Source organism: Petromyzon marinus, chromosome 68 (assembly GCF_048934315.1).
Source record: "Petromyzon marinus isolate PM22_M1 ecotype Great Lakes invasive population chromosome 68, UKy_Petmar_22M1.pri1.0, whole genome shotgun sequence".
Classification (NCBI taxonomy): domain Eukaryota; kingdom Metazoa; phylum Chordata; class Hyperoartia; order Petromyzontiformes; family Petromyzontidae; genus Petromyzon; species Petromyzon marinus.
This window is the reverse complement of record NC_133734.1, coordinates 1,627,251-1,645,840: the sequence shown is the minus strand read 5'-3', so window position 1 is coordinate 1,645,840 and position 18,590 is coordinate 1,627,251. Positions and strand designations below refer to the sequence as shown.

General features: G+C 52.8%; 1 protein-coding gene across 1 annotated transcript; it reads right to left on the bottom strand.

Annotated features, from left to right (window-relative positions):
• Positions 1-1,391: 1,391 nt before the first annotated feature.
• LOC116956844 (uncharacterized) lies at positions 1,392-17,107 on the bottom strand. Its single transcript, XM_032978692.2, has 9 exons — positions 17,057-17,107; positions 16,168-16,259; positions 15,537-15,636; positions 11,991-12,146; positions 10,757-10,800; positions 6,217-6,792; positions 5,363-5,428; positions 4,877-4,932; positions 1,392-1,917 (listed from the first exon to the last, which is right to left on the bottom strand). Exons 2-9 carry the CDS (start codon positions 16,252-16,254, stop codon positions 1,812-1,814), a joined length of 1,191 nt encoding a protein of 396 aa, XP_032834583.2. The 5' UTR covers positions 16,255-16,259; positions 17,057-17,107; the 3' UTR covers positions 1,392-1,811.
• Positions 17,108-18,590: the final 1,483 nt, after the last annotated feature.

The window sequence follows — 18,590 nt, the reverse complement described above, 5'->3', positions numbered from 1 at the left end:
CACGCGCACCACGTCCAGTGTTCCCCGAGCGATTACGAACAAAGTTACCTCCGAGTTTGCGTTAACTCTTAAGTGCGTGCGTGCCGCTCGGTACGCCTGTGGTATTTAAACTATTAAACTATTTTATTTTACCAGGTGTAATGACCCACTGGCCTGTGGAGCTCTCTTTCACAAGCGATAGGTCAACCAAGCGGCCGATATCATCATCGTGTGGAGATTTATCGTAGCAGCCAAATACTCGGAATGCACGAATGTGTTGTACCCCTTGCCCTCTCCTAGCCCTCCCCCCACCTATGCTGCCGTGCGACCCTGCTCTCTTGGGCCCCTCCCCCTCCCCCCCACCTCCACTTTTCTATTTAAGGCCTCTGTCTGTTCATCTCTCCGCCCCTTTTTCCTTGCTTCTCTGTCCGTCTTTCCTCTCCTTGCCCCTTGGTGTCTCTGTATATGTATTTATTTCTGCTGACTTGTACCTCGTATTTGTTCACTCTGTCTATGCTGGTATGTTCAATCCAGAGGATGAACAGGTAATGTAGCACTCTTCTGAAATTCGTGGTCGGCCAGGCAAGTGTCTAACTGTTGTGTTTGGCCTGACTGGTTTTGCATCACATAATTTTTTCTTAGGTTTGTTGAATTCCCGTCTCTCATCTTCTTGTTGTATTTACCTCCGTGCAATTTGGCGCTCTCTATGTGTTGCGTTGATGTCGCCCTATGTGCTCCCTCGCTATTTGTTTTTACACCTGATGAAGATCGCTTGTGTTGCGGTCGAAACGTCGTGATTGATTTATATTAATATAATTTTATTGTATTTCTACATACGTGACTTTACCAAAGAAAAAAATAATTCTAAACGTGTCAGGGAAAAACCAGAGCACCTTGCGAAGAAGCCACACGACCACAGGGAGAGCGAGAGACAGAGTCGCAAACTCCAAACGTAGAGCAGGCGTCAGGGTTGGGATCGAACCCACGGCCTCCTGTATGTATACCACGTGAGGTAGTTAACATCTCCTAGCCACCGCGGAGTATTACCCAGGGCAGTGACAGGGTTCGAACCGTGAGCCTCTACACCAAGCAGTGGCCAACAGGCGTCTCAAGCTGCATGAGGCAGTGTTGAGTCTATGGGTCTCAGTGCTGAGTCTATGGTGCAGTGTGAGTCTATGGGTCTCAGTGCTGAGTCTATGGGCAGTGTTGCATCTTTGGGAAATGTTGAGTCTCTGGTGCAGTGTTGAGTCTATGGTGCAGTGTGAGTCCATGGGTCTGTGTTGAGTCTGTCATGTGGCTCTATCGAAGGGACATAACGTAGAACACGCTATCACAGTAGTAGCAATTAATAATAAATGTCTCCCGTGCTGTGCAGAAAACTGTCAATATATATATACACTTACATATACACACACTTTTTGCAGAATTTATGGTGTACTTTTTTGGCTCTTTTGGTCTCTTACAGCTTGTCCACCCCTGCTCTACACCAAGCGACTTTGACATTCGGACTCTCACACGCTCTCCCTACATCTCTAGTTATCTCTGTACTCAGCCGTGTGTGTATATATATCACTGTATATCTCAATATTGTTCCATATATATATCTCTGTGTATATCTGTGTCGAGAGGTTCTGAATGGAATTATATATCACTATGCATCTCTATATATATCTCTATGTACATACATAAATTCATCTTTGTCTATCTTTATACATCTTTGTATATACAGCTATCTGTACACAGGATATTTCTGTATATACACATCGGTATGTATAAATCTATATCTCTATACATCTACAAATATACATCTGTGTATATATACGCGTATATGTCTATATACATCTCTCCCTCTGTACATCACTCTCAGTACGGTGGAGACCACGGCACCAGCCTTGGCTCCCACGCCGTCTCGTGGAGTTGGCGCAGGTGATCGACCAGCTGCGGACAGAACACGGCACGCACAGGGTCACTCACTCAGCCAGCAGTGGAGAGAACACGGCCATACACGACAATAACCACCGCCCTTCACCACTGAGCGGCGGTGACGTCACAGTGGCGATTGTGCCAGGCTAGGTGCACTTTAAGGCCAAGCGAAGTATTGAACGCCCGCTGGCAGGAGGTCACGGGACAGACTCAGGTGCCACAGGTCGACTGACTGAGATGACTGGCTGATGCACCACCTGAGCCCGCTACTATGCCAACTTGCTGTGTTTTAGCCACCCGGTGCTCCGCTCGTTGTTGTGAGTGTCATTCCTCCGCCCTCCACTGTTGCTGGAGGACAACTACCTCCAACTGCCCAGCAGCATCCTTCACGAACCTCCTCCACAGAGGCCGATTTTGATTCCGTTAGTAGCGATCATCGGCAAGTCCACTCAGCTCCACATCCTTCTGGACCACATCAGGTCCATCTCGAGCCCCTGCTGCGCCCGTTTTTCCCCATTTATCCGGCCGAACAGAAGCTGCTTGGGTATGCGGGGCTACATGACCCATCCAATGGAGCCTTGCTTGCCAGAAGAGCTCCCTTATTGTATCGTGTCCAGATCTTTCAAGGATTTGTGAGCTCCTTACACAGTCCAGTCTGGTTAAACTAAGGATGGATCGTAGACAGGCCAGCCTGAATGTTTCAAACCGGCATGGATGTTCCTTTAAAGGGCTCCACGTTGCCCAAGCTTAGAGAAGGGAGGTCGTAACTATGGCTGCGAAGACCCAAAACTTCGTGTGGAGCGACAGACCGGGTAGTGTACACACATTATTACGCAGCCGCTGAAAATGTCATGCTGCTCAACTGATTCAGAGTGAGACCTCGGCTGCCAAAACCGGAACTGGTCATAAGCACACTGCCCAGGTACGGAAACATTCAGCATAATATACCCATGCAGGTGCTTTGTTTTTGTGGGGCTGATGGTAAGAACCCATCTCTTAGTAGCACGCTCCAAGTTCACCAGGAGTGCATCCAACTCCTCTGAGTGAGCAGCAATCACCAGATCATCAGCATACATCAAATGGCTGACCAAGAGGGAGCCATCCCTTGACCACACCTGGGCATCGATCAGCCTCTAATTGTATCTATACCAAATGGAAATTCCACCAGTACTTCCATGGAAAGCTGCTCCCTCTACATGGTTAAAAAATAGGTTAAATAATGTAGGGGCAAGAGGACATCTCTGTCTCAAACCAAAGTGAACATAAAATGGCACCGACACCCAGCCACGTAGCTTTACCCAAGTCTGCCCACCATCATGACGGTCATTAAGGATTGTAAGCAGATGGTCTGGGACTCCAAAAGCACGAAGAATGACCCAGAGCTCTGGCTTATTGATGGTATCATAGGCCTTAACCAGGTCAATAAAGTTGAGATGTAGGTCCTGTTGGAATTCCCTACCCCTCTGCTGAAGAATACGGAGAGAGAAAATAGCGTCTGTGTAGGACCGCCTCAGTATGAAACCACATTGGGGCTCCGCAAGTCTCTCAGCATGTCTGGCAAGGCGATGTTAAATAATTCTTGCCAGGACCTTTCCCGGCATACTGAGGAAAATACCCCGGTAGTTGTTGCAATCTGTGCGGTCCCTCTTTTAAAGAATGGAGACCATCAGGGCATCCTTCAACACCATTGGAACCCTTCCTGTGGACCGATCATTTGTAATTATGATGTCACATAAGGCAGTCTGCACACAAACACCATCATCCCTCAGAAGTTCGCTTGCGAGGTTAAACTTTTCCTGGTGCTTTACCTGGTTTCAAGCTCCGGATCGCCCTCCACATTTCCTAAACAGATGGCACTTTAGCCAATTACTCACAGGGAGCAGCTACTTTCCCAGGAGGGTCAACCCACACCTTGCCCTATGACGTTGTTTGAGCCGAGGGGTTCCTCTTGTGCTCAGAATTCAGAGAAATTTTCAGCAAATCTGCGAACCTATTCCTGGGGGTCAGATCACCATTCTTTCCCTTAAGGATGTTCTTGGCCATGGATGCGGTAGACGGTGGGAGTGGACCTGCCTCATAGTTTCAACGAGCTAAAACACCTCCTCCGATAGCTAGGGTTTCTGAAGAGGTATGGACCATGTACCCAAAGCAGCCATTGCAACTACAATGGCTGCCTTGCATCTAACCTATATTAATTTAACTCTTAAAACCCCCACCTCCTCAGCCAATTAAAGAACACGGAACACCACCACATTCCCAATCATCGCCCCCTATGTGAGTTGGCCATCGAGCCCAACCACCTTCCCTTTTTCCTGCCCCATGTACAACTTCGAGACACCACGGTGGCTAGAAGTTGTTAACTACCTCGCCCTGGTATAGAGGTCGTGGGTTCGATCCCGAACCCGACGATATCCGCCGTATGAACTAAACTATTACATTTTGATTTAAAGCTTTCGTGACTGCAGGGATTAATATTCTTGGTTCTTTCGGTAAAAGTCACCACCACGTAGAAGGGACTGCGACACAGGCAATCATAATCAGGTGTGAAAACCACAGCAAGAAAATTTGAAAAAATGTTCTTGTTTTATATTTTTATTATTTTATTGTTTCCCTTCTACGTGGTGACTTTACCGAAAGAACCAAGAATATAAACTATTACATGTTTTTTTTTGTTTGCTTTATCAGGTAAGGCCCACTGAGCTACGAAGGTCTTTTTTTTCAGAAGCGACCTCGCCACAAATGAGAGCTCAACGAAGCGGCTCATAATGTGGAACTTGTGTAGCAGCAGCCAAATACTCTGAACACGTGACGCCGATTCTAAATGTGGATGGGGAAAACCGGAGGACCCGGGAGGAGAGAGAGAGAGATGTTCAAGAGCTTAATAGACGGAGACAGCGGCCATACAAAGACACCGCGGCCACGTGCAGCGTTGAGCGGACTGTCGCGCCCCCCCCACCCCCCTCGTGGGGCTCACCTCGATGACGTCATCGTCCGAGGCCACTTCCGGTTCTGCCCCTCCTCCCTGCAGAACTGGAGACAACGGCAGCACCTGCCATGAGCGCAAACTCCTCCACCCCACCGTGACTCCCCCCACCCCCACCGCGCGTCCCCCTCCGTGTCCCCCCCCCCCCATGCCGCCTCCGTGCCACCCCCTCCGTGTCCCCCCCCATGCCCCCCCCCATGTGAACCTGCCACGTCCCCTCCCTCAGACTGTGGGTCCCTCACCCCCCCCCCCGTGCCCTCCCCCCATCTATACACCCCCTCCCCTAGTCCCCCCCCCAAACTGTGAATCCCCCCCGTGCCCCCCTCCCCCCGTGCCCCCCGTGCCCCCCTCCCCCGTGCCTCCCTCCTCCCGTACCCCCCTCGCCCCGTGCCCCCCTCGCCCCGTGCCCCCCTCCCCCATGCCCCCCTCCCCCGTGCCCCCCTCCCCCCGTGCCCCCCTCCGCCCCGTACCCCCCACCTGTGTACGAGGCTGAGATCTGCAGCCGGAAGCCCAGGGCGTCGCTCCACGCTGAGTCGTCCCCACCTGCGCGCACACTGCCAGTCAGCTCCACCGCCTTTGTCTCTCCGCAGCGCTCGTCGTCCACACAGACTGCCCCCAGCTGCCCATTTAAGGCCGAGTCGACCCAGGCGATGCTCCCGGGACTGACTTCAATAATCGCCTCTGACGTTGGCCGTGTGGTGGGAAGCGGACTCGGGCAGTGCTCACCCGCCCACTAACTCACCCACCCACTAACTCACCACCACTCACCCACCCACCAACTCACCCACCCACTAACTCACCCACCCACTAACTCACCCACCAACCAACTCACCCACCCACTAACTCACCCACCCACCAACTCACCCACCCACCCACAAACTCACCCACCAACTCACCCACCCACCCACAAACTCACCCACCCACTAACTCACCCACCCACTAACTCACCCACCAACCAACTCACCCACCCACTAACTCACCCACCAACCAACTCACCCACCCACTAACTCACCCACCCACTAACTCACCCACCCACCAACCCACCCATTTACCCACCCACCTGCTGCTCACCCTCTCGCACACTCACCAACCCACTATCTCATCCACTAACACACCCACCCACTAACTATCTCACTCAACCACCAACTCACTCACCCACACAGCAACTCACTCACCCACCCACGAACTCACTCAATCACCCGCTCACTCACCCACTCGCCCACCAACTCACTAACTCGCCCACCAACTCACTTCCTCGCCCACCCACTCGCTCACCCACTTCCCCACGCACCCTACCCACTCTCCCCACTCACCACCCCCCACACCCTCACCTGGTGAGGAGCAGAAGGTTGCTGGAGTCGGGGTGAGGAGCTCGGGACTCTCAAGGAGAGAGAGAGGTTAGTGTGAGAGTAGAGGGAGTGGTGAGCAGGGGTCTTCAATTGGTGAGTGTGGTGAGGAGCGTCCGTGTATAACGAGAGATGAGGATTTTCCAGGTAAGAAGAGCAAAACGTGATTTCCGAGTTACAGAAGTGGTGAGCGGAGTGGTGAGGAGTGTGTTGTGGTGAGGAATGGTGAGTAGGGTGGTGAGGGAATAGTGGAGTGTGTTGGTGTGAGGAGTGGTGAGGAGATAGTTGATTCTGTGGGTGAGAGGGGTATTGAGGAGACAGCTGAGGAGTGTCTGAGCGAGTGGAGTGCTGAGGAGAGAGTTGAGTGTGCAGGTGAGATGAGTGGTGAGAATTGCATGGGCGAGGAGAGTGGTGAGGAGAGAGTTTAGCAATGTGTGGGTGGGTGGAGTGGTGAGGCGATAGTTGAGTGTGCAGGCTAGAGGAGTGGTGAGGAGTGTGCGGGCGAGGAGAGTGGCGAGAGATTTCTTGCTGAGTTGATTCCACATCTTCCTCCTGTGGCATCTGACTTACACGGGGTAGGAGGAGACACAGGGAGGAGGATGAGACATGGGGATGAGGAGAAGTTTAAACCAAAGTCCCACGAATGGCAATGTGAATTCCCCCGCAGCCAATCCTGACGCTTTGGCGAACCGACCAATCATCGATCAGCAGCTGTTCCAATCGGCCAATGGGAATGGGTGTCCCGTTCTTTAGATCAACTCCGTGGATGATGATGGTACAACCTCCCCCCACCCCCAATTCCTCGAGGTTTCCTCAAGAAACAAGAAACCACTGCCAGTGATCACGTGGAATGTCTGTATGTTTACTAAGGAGGAGGGGCTGCTATTACTTTGTCGGGAGCTGGACCGGTTCTGCCTGGACTTCTGTGGAATACCGGAGGTCCGGCGGACTGATTCTAACTCATGAGTGGTGGACAGTAAAGTTCTCCACTCGGGGGCAGGAAACTGCCAAACAACAGGGAGTGGCTCTGCTTTTGAACAAAATAATGAAGGTGGGTGTGGGAGCGTGGAGGTGAGGTGTGGGAAGCTGTGAGACCCAAGCTGTGAGCTTGCCTCCACATCAACAAGAGGCGAGGAGTGGTTGTGGTGGTGATATATAGAGTTTGGGTGACTTAATGACCGAGTCAGTCATGACACAGGCACCTGAGCCTGAATGTTTGGAAGGCATGGGCCAGATCAGCTCAATAACAACAGAGACATATGCCTTCCCGGTATCCACCCTACGTCCTTCCTTGTGGAAGAGATACGTAGATGACACGTTCGTCATCTGGCCACATGGCCTACCAGCGCTGGGCCAATTATTCAACCACATCAATTCCATACATCCAGCCATTAAATTCACCATGGAAGTGGATGTTTTAATCGAAAAGAGACGAGATGGCTCAATGGGACAATATCTACAGGAAAGCTACCCATACAGATGCCTACCTAAAACCTGACTCCCACCACCATCCATCCCAGAAGAATTCCATCATCAAAACTGTATACCATAGAGCTCATCTTCTTTGGTTCTTTCGGTAAGGTCATGTAGAATGAGAATGAAATAATAAAAAAAATTGACCATCATCACCTAGCCAGTGAACTGGAGCACGTACACCAAGCCCTCAAGATGAATGGATATTCCGACAACACAATCCGTAAAGCCATCACCCCAACCGTTAGGAAATAACCATCTGAGGACCCAATCAAAACCATCGCCTTGCCATACTTAGCAGCGGTTACTAAAAATATTTCCAAAATCATGAGCAAACACAAGATCCAGGATCGATTCAACACAGTACATAAAATTCGTGATCTGATCCCATCTTTGAAGGATGTGATCCCTGACATGCAATATCCCATTGTCTACAACTAAGCTGTGGCAGTAGTTACATTGGGGAAACTAAGCGACATGTCTCGGACCGTGTTCGTGAGTATAAGGCAAGATCTGAAACACGGTAGGACCAATACCTCAGCCGTGGCTGATTATTGTTTTAATGCTGTGGGCACACACAAAATAACATTTTCCTAGACGAAGGTACTCTCAAACCCACAGGCTATCAACAAAGATTCGTTGATGAAGCCATCCAGATATATAAACACAGACACAAATTCAACCGAGAAGATGGGTGCAAACTGTGCAATCAGTGGAAGGACGTCATCAACCAATTTAAGTCACAACTGGCTGTGATGTTTCCATCCTACCTGCCGATGTTAGCAGTTATTTCCGACACTCTGAGTTACATACACGCTAAATGTCTTACGAACACAGCCAACCATTGCTCCTTGTCCTCGAGTTGGCAGTGTCCCTCGTTTTTTAACGAGCCGGATGTCTCACTAGCACAGCCACCGTTGCGGTGGTCCGCTTACATTGACATGCTAATCTCTCAATACAATGGCCACCTCCACAGCAGTGTCGTCGTGGAGGTATATCAGCTCTCCGATCTTACATTTACTTGCAAATTCCATCTCTAGCCCCACCCCCTTACCCTTGGGCTACACCCATCTCAAACCTATATAACATGCTGCTTCAGCAGCTCTCCCGCTAAATTTGTCCACCTGATGACGATTGCTTGTGTTGCGATCGAAACGTCATTATATATTTTTTATTATTTTTCTATCTACATGGCTTTACCGAAAGACCCAAAGAATATGAATTCCTGCACTCACGAAAGCTTTAAGTCAAGATTTAACAACAGTAGGATGAGGCTGATAGACTTCTGTGCAGTCCATGGGCTTGTAATTAACAAGATGCTGTTCTGGTATCGCCACATCCACACAACATCTTGGATGCATGCCGGGTCCAAGAAAGAACATTTGTTGGACCACATAGCCACACAACAGGGAATGCGGGTCCATGTTCATGGCACCTGGACCTACCGTGGAGCTGATCTGCCCACTGAATCAGCTTTTCACTTGTAAGATATACCTACCATTCTTCCACTTCGGTGGTGGGTGTCAATTTAGACCCCATTCAAACCACAGTAGCCTGGTCTCAGCTCGCTTCTCATTAAAATTGGCATCGCCCCCCCCCCTCCTGATGCCAAGAGGGAAATTGGGTGAAGTTCATGAGTGTGGCTCATGCAGCTGCTACGGCTGCATTGGGTATGAGGTCCAGACCTCCCTAGAGATGCTAGCTGACAGAAGAGTTGTTCTGTTGAGTCAAAATAAAGAGCCAGGCCCACTCCCACCGTCTACAGAATCCCACATCAGAGAATGAGGAGATTCACAGCAGCCTTCGCTCAGAGGCTCAGAGAGCCGTGCAGTGCTGCAAGAATGAGTGGTGGTCATGGGGTTACTGAGGAGATGGAATCTTCCTCACTAGCACGCGATAACAATTCACTGTTTAACTCCATCAATGACGTAACTTGCAGTGCCACATATATCACCATTCTTCGGGGAAAGAACGGCGTTATAATCTCCGACCCCCATGAACAGGTTTGTAGGTTTTAAATCAAATATCGGAGGATGTAGCCACTCCCTGTAAATGGCGCGCTGATGTGGCCATCTGTTGAAGTATAAAAAAGTGATCCTGAGCTTGAGACCAGGTAAAGTGCCGGGCAGAGATGATATCTCAAGCGAACTGCTAAGGGAGGGTGGCGTCTGTATGCAGATAGCCCTATGTTACATCATTACAAACTGTCTGGACCATTGGAGGTGGTTTCTGAGGATTGGAAAGATGCCCTGGTGGTCCCCCTCTTTAGGAACAGGGACCGCATAGATTGTAACAACTACAGAGGCATCTCCATCCTCAGTGCGAGGCCGGGAAAGGTCCTGGCAAGGGTTATTCAACATCGCACCCTTACCAGGCACGCTGCGGAGAGGCTTTCGGAGCCGAAAATGTGGTATCAGGCCAGGGTGTCCTCCACAGACGCCATATTCTCTGTCCGTCTGCTACATCAGAATGTAAAGAATTTAAACAGGACAAATCCCTGGTTAATTGACCTGGTCAATGCCTATGGTACCATGAGTAGGCCAGGGCTCTGGGTTTTTGTTCTTGCTTTCAGAGTCCCTGACTCTGCTCACAACCATTAAGGGCCTTCGTGATGATGGGCAGGCCCGGATAAATATACGTGGCCGGGAGTCAAAGCCATTCCCTGTTGACCTTGGGGTACGACAGGGAAGTCTCTGGCCTTTACACTATTTAACATAATCTTTGACCACGTGGTTCGAGAAGCTTTCCATTGGTGTACCTGTGGAGTTTCCATCTGGTACAAATACAATTGCAGGCTAATCGATACCCGCGTGTGGTCAAGGAATTACTCCCTATTGGTCAAATATGTTACGTGTTCTGATCTGGTAATTGATGCTCACTGTGAGAAGGAGTTGGAGCCTTTCCTACCAGCGAGCCTTTGACAATTCGTGTGGCCTCAAGGTGCACCTAGCCTGGCACAAGGGCCGTGGTGAACGAATAGCCACTTAGTGGTGAATGTCGGTTGAGGTTGATGGTGATGATGTTGATGGCGGTGATGATGTTGATGAGTCACCTCTCGCCTTTTATTCCGGTACTTCAGTTTACTCGTCTTCTTGGCTGCAACAGAAAAATCATCAACATTAGCATCTCGTTCTCTCGGCATGTCTCTCCCCCGTGCCTCCCCCCCTGCCCACCCCCCGCACCGTGTCTCTTCCCGTGTCCCCCCTGTATCTGCCCACCCCCCTGTCTCCTCTCCGTGTCTCCCCCCTGCCCCCCCCCCTGCCCCCCCCGTGTCTCCCCCCGTGTCTCCTCCCTGCCCCCCCCTGCCCCCCCCGTGTCTCCCCCCCCGTGTCTCCCCTCTGCCCCCCAGTGTCCCCCCCCTGCCCCCCCTGCCCCCCCGTGTCTCCCCCCTGCCCCCCCCATGTCTCCCCCCCTGCCCCCCCCCTGCCCCCCCGTGTCTCCCCCCTGCCCCCCCCGTGTCTCCCCCCTGCCCCCCCAGTGTCTCCCCCCTGCCCCCCCCCGTGTCTCCCCCCCTGCCCCCCCCGTGTCTCCCCCCTGCCCCCCCGTGTCTCCCCCCTGCCCCCCCGTGTCCTCCCCCTGCCCCCCCCGTGTCTCCCCCCTGCCCCCCCCGTGTCTCCCCCCTGCCCCCCCGTGTCTCCCCCCCTGCCCCCCCCGTGTCTCCCCCTGCCCCCCCCGTGTCTCCCCCCCTGCCCCCCCCGTGTCTCCCCCCTGCCCCCCCCGTGTCTCCCCCCTGCCCCCCCCCCCCGTGTCTTCCCCCTGCCCGCCCCCGTGTCTCCCCCCCCGTGTCTCCCCCCTGCCCCCCCCGTGTCTCCCCCCCTGCCCCCCCCGTGTCTCCCTCCTGCCCCCCCCCGTGTCTCCCCCCTGCCCCCCCGTGTCTCCCCCCTGCCCCCCCCCGTGTCTCCCCCATGCCCCCCCCGTGTCTCCCCCTGCCCCCCCGTGTCTCCCCCCTGCCCCCCCGTGTCTACCCCCCTGCCCCCCCCGTGTCTCCCCCCTGCCCCCCCCGTGTCTCCCCCCTGCCCCCCCCCGTGTCTCCCCCCTGCCCCCCCCGTGTCTCCCCCCTGCCCCCCCCGTGTCTCCCCCCTGCCCCCCTCGTGTCTCCCCCCTGCCCCCCCCCCGTGTCTCCCCCCTGCCCCCCCCGTGTCTCCCCCCCTGCCCCCCCGTGTCTCCCCCCCGTGTCTCCCCCCTGCCCCCCCGTGTCTCCCCCCTTGCCCCCCCGTGTCTCCCCCCTGCCCACCCCCCCGTGTCTCCCCCCCCCCCACCCACGCGTCCCCCCCGCCCCGCCTCACGTGTGCGTGGTGCGAGCATGACGTAGACCCGAGCGGCCTGGCCGCCTCTGCGCGTGCTCAGGTCGCGACGCTCGCGGACGTCGCAGAGTGAGTGCAGAGCACAGCGGAAGTTCGCCTTCCACGTCTTCGGGTCGACGTGGTCCGCGCGGAACTTGCCTGAGAGAGAGAGAGGGCGAGAGAGCGAGAGTGAGCACTTGTCGTAGTTATTAAAAAAAAGAGAGAGAGAGAGTGAGCGAGAGAGAGTGAAGTGGAGTAGGAAGAGAGAGGGGGTAGAGAGGGGGGGGTAGAGAGAGAGAGGGGGTAGAGAGGGGGGGGGGGTAGAGAGAGAGAGGGGGTAGAGAGAGGGGGTAGAGAGAGGGGGTAGAGAGAGAGGGGTATAGAGAGAGAGGGGGTAGAGAGAGAGAGGGGGTAGAGAGAGAGGGGGTAGAGAGAGAGAGAGGGGGTAGAGAGAGGGGGTAGAGAGAGAGAGGGGTAGAGAGAGAGAGGGGGTAGAGAGAGAGAGGGGTAGAGAGAGAGGGGGTGGAGAGAGAGGGGGTAGAGAGAGGGGGTATAGAGAGAGAGGGGGAAGAGAGAGGAGGTAGAGAGAGAGAGAGAGGGGTAGAGAGAGAGAGGGGGTAGAGAGAGAGGGGGTAGAGAGAGAGGAGAGGCAGAGAGAGGGGTAGAGAGAGAGGGAAGGGGAAAGGAGATAAAAAAGGAAAAAAAAACATTTGTTGGGTCTTTCATTTAAAAGAGGGGGGGGGGGGGGTTAGTTAAAGCAAAGCATAAAAAAACAAAAAAAAACGAAATGATGAATGGAGCAAAGTGCCGACTACACGGAGCATCTTCTCGTTTCCTCTGATCGTAAAAAAAGAGAGAGACGCGGAGAGGGTGAGGGAGAGATACGGCGGAGAGAGAGAGGGAGGGGTGCGGACGTTTTGTCATCACTCTCTCTTCTCACCTGAACCGCGGCGTTCACCGAATGCGGAAGGAGCTGTAAAATGTTGTGGATTCACTCTTCAACACACCGGTGTGGGCTAAAGCAGTGAACTATTTTGTCTTTTTGTCAACGTGACACTTTTTTTGCTGACTGGCCGTGTCGGGTGGTGGAGGGTTACGACCACATTTATAAATAACGCGATCTAACGCAAAAAAACAACAACTTATTATGAATTTTGTATTTTACCGTGTGCGAGGCCCCACTGAGCTACGTGGCTCTTATTCAGAAGCGAGTTGGCTATCACAAATGATAGGAGCTCAACCGAGTAGCTGATATCATCATTACGTGGACGACGTTCATAGCAGCTGCCAAATACGCATCTTAATACAGACTCAGAGACCCGAAGATCACAGAGTCCCACAGAGATTCATAGAAACCTATACTCGTAAAGAACCACAAAGTACCACAGAGATTCATAGAAACCTATACTCGTAGAGAACCACAAAGTCCCACAGAGATTCATAGAAACCTATACTCGTAGAGACCCACAGAGATTCATAGAAACCTAAACTCGTAGAGACCCACAGAGTCCCACAGAGATTCATAGAAACCTGTACTCGTAGAGAATCACAGAGACCCACAGAGATTCATAGAAACCTAAACTCGTAGAGAACCACAGAGACCCACAGAGATTCATAGAAACCTATACTCGTAGAGAACCACAGAGACCAACAGAGATTCATAGAAACCTATACTCGTAGAGAACCACAGAGACCCACAGAGATTCATAGAAACCTATACTCGTAGAGACCCACAGAGTCCCACAGAGATTCATAGAAACCTATACTCGTAGAGAACCACAGAGACCCACAGAGATTCATAGAAACCTAAACACGTAGAGACCCACAGAGTCCCACAGAGATTCATAGAAACCTAAACACTTAGAGACCACAGAGACCCACAGAGATTCATAGAAACCTATACTCGTAGAGAACCACAGAGACCCACAGAGATTCATAGAAACCTATACTCGTAGAGAACCACAGAGATTCATAGAAACCTATACTCGTAGAGAACCACAGAGACCCACAGAGATTCATAGAAACCTATACTCGTAGAGGACCACAGAGACCCACAGAGATTCATAGAAACCTTAACTCGTAGAGACCCACAGAGTCCCACAGAGATTCATAGAAACCTATACTCGTAGAGGACCACAGAGACCCACAGAGATTCATAGAAACCTATACTCGTAGAGAACCACAGAGACCCACAGAGATTCATAGAAACCTATACTCGTAGAGAACCACAGATTCCCACAGAGATTCATAGAAACCTATACTCGTAGAGACCCACAGAGTCCCACAGAGATTCATAGAAACCTATACTCGTAGAGACCCACAGAGTCCCACAGAGATTCATAGAAACCTAAACACGTAGAGACCCACAGAGTCCCACAGAGATTCATAGAAACCTATACTCGTAGAGAACCACAGAGACCCACAGAGATTCATAGAAACCTATACTCGTAGAGACCCACAGAGTCCCACAGAGATTCATAGAAACCTATACTCGTAGAGAACCACAGATTCCCACAGAGATTCATAGAAACCTATACTCGTAGAGACCCACAGAGTCCCACAGAGATTCATAGAAACCTATACTCGTAGAGACCCACAGAGTCCCACAGAGATTCATAGAAACCCTAAACACGTAGAGACCCACAGAGTCCCACAGAGATTCATAGAAACCTATACTCGTAGAGAACCACAGAGACCCACAGAGATTCATAGAAACCTATACTCGTAGAGACCCACAGAGTCCCACAGAGATTCATAGAAACCTATACTCGTAGAGAACCACAGAGACCCACAGAGATTCATAGAAACCTAAACTCGTAGAGAACCACAGAGACCCACAGAGATTCATAGAAACCTATACTCGTAGAGAACCACAGAGACCCACAGAGATTCATAGAAACCTATACTCGTAGAGAACCACAGAGACCCACAGAGATGCATAGAAACCTATACTCGTAGAGAACCACAGAGACCCACAGAGATTCATAGAAACCTTAACTCGTAGAGACCCACAGAGTCCCACAGAGATTCATAGAAACCTATACTCGTAGAGAACCACAGAGACCCACAGAGATTCATAGAAACCTATACTCGTAGAGAACCACAGAGACCCACAGAGACCTACAGAGAGACGCGTACTCATCGAGATCCAAACTAAACATTAAAAAAATATATTTTTACCAAGCAAGGCCCCACTGAGCTGCGTAGTTTTATAGCAGCAGCCAATTTATAGCAGCAGCCAACGACTCTAAATGCGTGAGATAGATTCGAAATGCGGAGGAGGGAAATAAACGGAAGGGCCGGGAGAAAAATCCAAGCAGTGACCATCACGGGCAAAGAGAGAGAGAGAGACTCAGACTCCAAATATACGGCAGCAGGCATCGTCAGGGTAGGGATCGAACGCCACGTCCTTCCTGCCGCCCTGTGTCTCCGTTCCCGTGTCTCCCCCCCCTCCGTGTCTCTGTCCCCGTGTCTCCCCCCCGTGTTTCCCCCCCGTGTCTCCCCCCCGTGTCACCGTGTCTCTGCTCCCTCCGTGTCTCTCCTCCGTACCGGTGTGAATCGCCCATTCCCTGAAGATGGAGGCGTCCGTGCTCTCGTTCCAACCACTCCGTGATGCGTGCCTCCAAGACACCATGAAGATTCCCTTCTCCTGAGAGACACCGGGGGGGGGGGGGGGGGGAGAGAGACGCGGTGAGACACAGGGGGGAGACACGGTGAGAGACGGTAAGGGGACGTCCATGAATGACGTCACGCACCTTAATAGGGGGTAAGACAATTGTGACGATGCGTGACGATTGGAGGAGGGGGGTGGTTGAGAAATGTGACGTCACATCAAAATGCGCAACTTTAAATAAGTACAGACAACACGTTTCTACTTCATTGAATAGACTTTTTTTTAAATAGATGTTTTCTCCTACGACATCAGAGTGCAGCGCCGCATTAAATACGCAACTGCAATGTGACGATGGTTTAAAGCGATTTGAAGCGTGTTTAATTTGTTGTGTGTGACGTCATATTTGAGGAGGAGGGGGGGGGTCTGACTTTTTGTGACGCCGTGTGACGAAGAGGGGGGAAAAAATGTCCAAAATCGCGTGACGTCATTTATGGACGGACCCTAAGGCACAGGGAGACGCGGTGAGACACGGGAAAGAGACACGGGCAGGGCGGGGGGAGGGCTCACTTTGTCCACCCACGAGAGGCAGGGATCGGATCCCGAGTTGAGTTTCAGCTCCAACCAGGGCCTCATCCTCATCCTGTCAACGGGCATCCCTCCTGCAGCAGCAGCGGCGGCGGCATCATCATCAACATCATCATCAGAACCACTACCACCATCAACGCATTAATCAGCACCATCATCGTCAGCACCATCAACACCACTGGCATCCCCATCATCACAATGACCCACCCACTCACCCTCCCACTCACTCACCCACTCACTCACCCACGCAGCCACCAACTCACTCACCCACTCACCCACCCACCCACTCACCCTCCCACTCACCCACTCACTCACTCACGCACCCACTCACTCACCCACTCACTCACTCACCCACGCACCCACTCATGCACCCACTCACACACCCACCCACTCACGCACCCACTCACTCACTCACGCACCCACTCACCCACTCACTCACTCACACACCCACCCACTCAGTCACTCACCCACTCACTCAGTCACTCACTCACACACCTACCCACTCACTCACCCACCCACTCACGCGCCCACTCACTCACGCACCCACCCACTCAGTCACTCACTCACACACCTACCCACTCACTCACCCACTCACTCACGCACCCACTCACTCACTCACCCACCCACTCAGTCACTCACCCACTCACTCAGTCACTCCCTCACACACCTACCCACTCACTCACCCACTCACTCACCCACCCACTCACTCACCCACCCACCCACTCAGTCACTCACTCACTCACCCACCCACTCACTCACCCACTCACTCACTCACCCACTCAGTCACTCACTCAGTCACTCCCTCACACACCTACCCACTCACTCACCCACTCACTCACCCACTCACTCACTCACCTACCCACTCACTCACCTGGTCTTGCTACCTCACCCTCTGCAATATTCTGCACCCTATCGAGGTCGACTCAGTCTTAAATACTGCACGCTGCGCCCCGCCCAGTTCCTGCCCCGCCCCCTCCACCTCCTCCACGCCGGAGGAGAAATCCAAGAGACAAAGCTGTCCCGTTTATCACACGTGCTTCGCAAAGGGCAAGTGCTCTGAATGAGTCGGTGGGGGTGTGAGTGCGTGGGTGAGTGGGTGAGTAAGTGTTAGTGGATGAGTGGGTGGGTGAGTGAGTGTTAGTGGGTGGGTGAGTGGGTGAGTGAGTGTTAGTGGGTGAGTGAGTGTTAGTGGGTGGGTGAGTGGGCGGGTGAGTGGGTGGGTGAGTGAGTGTTAGTGGGTGGGTGAGTGGGTGAGTGAGTGTTAGTGGGTGAGTGAGTGTTAGTGGGTGGGTGAGTGGGCGGGTGAGTGGGTGGGTGAGTGAGTGTTAGTGGATGAGTGAGTGGGTGAGTGAGTGTTAGTGGGTGAGTGAGTGGGTTAGTGAGTGTTAGTGGGTGGGTGAGTGGGCGGGTGAGTGTTAGTGGGTGAGTGAGTGTTAGTGGGTGAGTGGGTGGGTGAGTGAGTGTTAGTGAGTGAGTGGGTGAGTGAGTGTTAGTGGGTGAGTGAGTGGGCGAGTGAGTGTTAGTGGGTGAGTGAGTGTTAGTGGGTGAGTGGACGGGTGAGTGTTAGTGGATGAGTGAGTGGGCGGGTGAGTGTTAGTGGGTGAGTGAGTGGGCGGGTGAGTGTTAGTGGGTGAGTGAGTGGGCGGGTGAGTGTTAGTGGGTGAGTGAGTGGGTGGGTGAGTGTTAGTGGGTGAGTGAGTGGGCGGACGAGTTTTAGTGGGTGAGTGAGTGAGTGAGTGGGCGGGTGAGTGTTAGTGGGTGGGTGAGTGGGCGGGTGAGTGTTAGTGGGTGAGTGAGTGAGTGGGTGAGTGTTAGTGGGTGAGTGAGTGGGCGGGTGCGTGTTAGTGGGTGAGTGAGTGGGCGGGTGAGTGTTAGTGGGTGAGTGAGTGAGTGGGTGAGTGTTAGTGGGTGAGTGAGTGGGCGGGTGAGTGTTAGTGGGTGAGTGAGTGGGCGGGTGAGTGTTAGTGGGTGAGTGAGTGGGTGGGTGAGTGTTAGTGGGTGAGTGAGTGGGTGAGTGAGTGTTAGTGGGTGAGTGAGTGGGTGAGTGAGTGTTAATGGGTGAGTGGGCGGGTGAGTGTTAGTGGGTGAGTGAGTGGGCGGGTGAGTGTTAGTGGGTGAGTGAGTTGGTGAGTGTTAGTGAGTGAGTGAGTGGGTGAGTGTTAGTGGGTGAGTATTCTGGGGAGCGTTGTCGCAGCGGTTAGCACAATGCTGTGCTGCGAACCCGGCGAACCGAGTTCGATTCCCGCTCACGGCCACTAGCACCAGTGACGATTATATTAACCGGTCCTGGGCCTCCCCTAGGTCGACTCAGACTCAAATGAGTACCTGGTGCGGTGTGTAGTGAACTTCGTCAGTCGGGGAGACAAAGGCGGCCGGGCGTGGTGCTGCCCAACCATCTCGTATGG

Bases quoted from the DNA above. Each gene is read 5' to 3' on its own strand.
- LOC116956844 (XM_032978692.2), bottom strand. From the start codon at position 16,254: ATGCCCGTTGACAGGATGAGGATGAGGCCCTGGTTGGAGCTGAAACTC. The intron at 15,637-16,167 runs GTGAGCCCTCCC...GGTGTCTCTCAG, and splicing joins GCCTCTCGTGGGTGGACAAA to GAGAAGGGAATCTTCATGGT. The intron at 1,918-4,876 runs GTGAGCCCCACG...TTCTGTCCGCAG, and splicing joins CGGACGATGACGTCATCGAG to CTGGTCGATCACCTGCGCCA.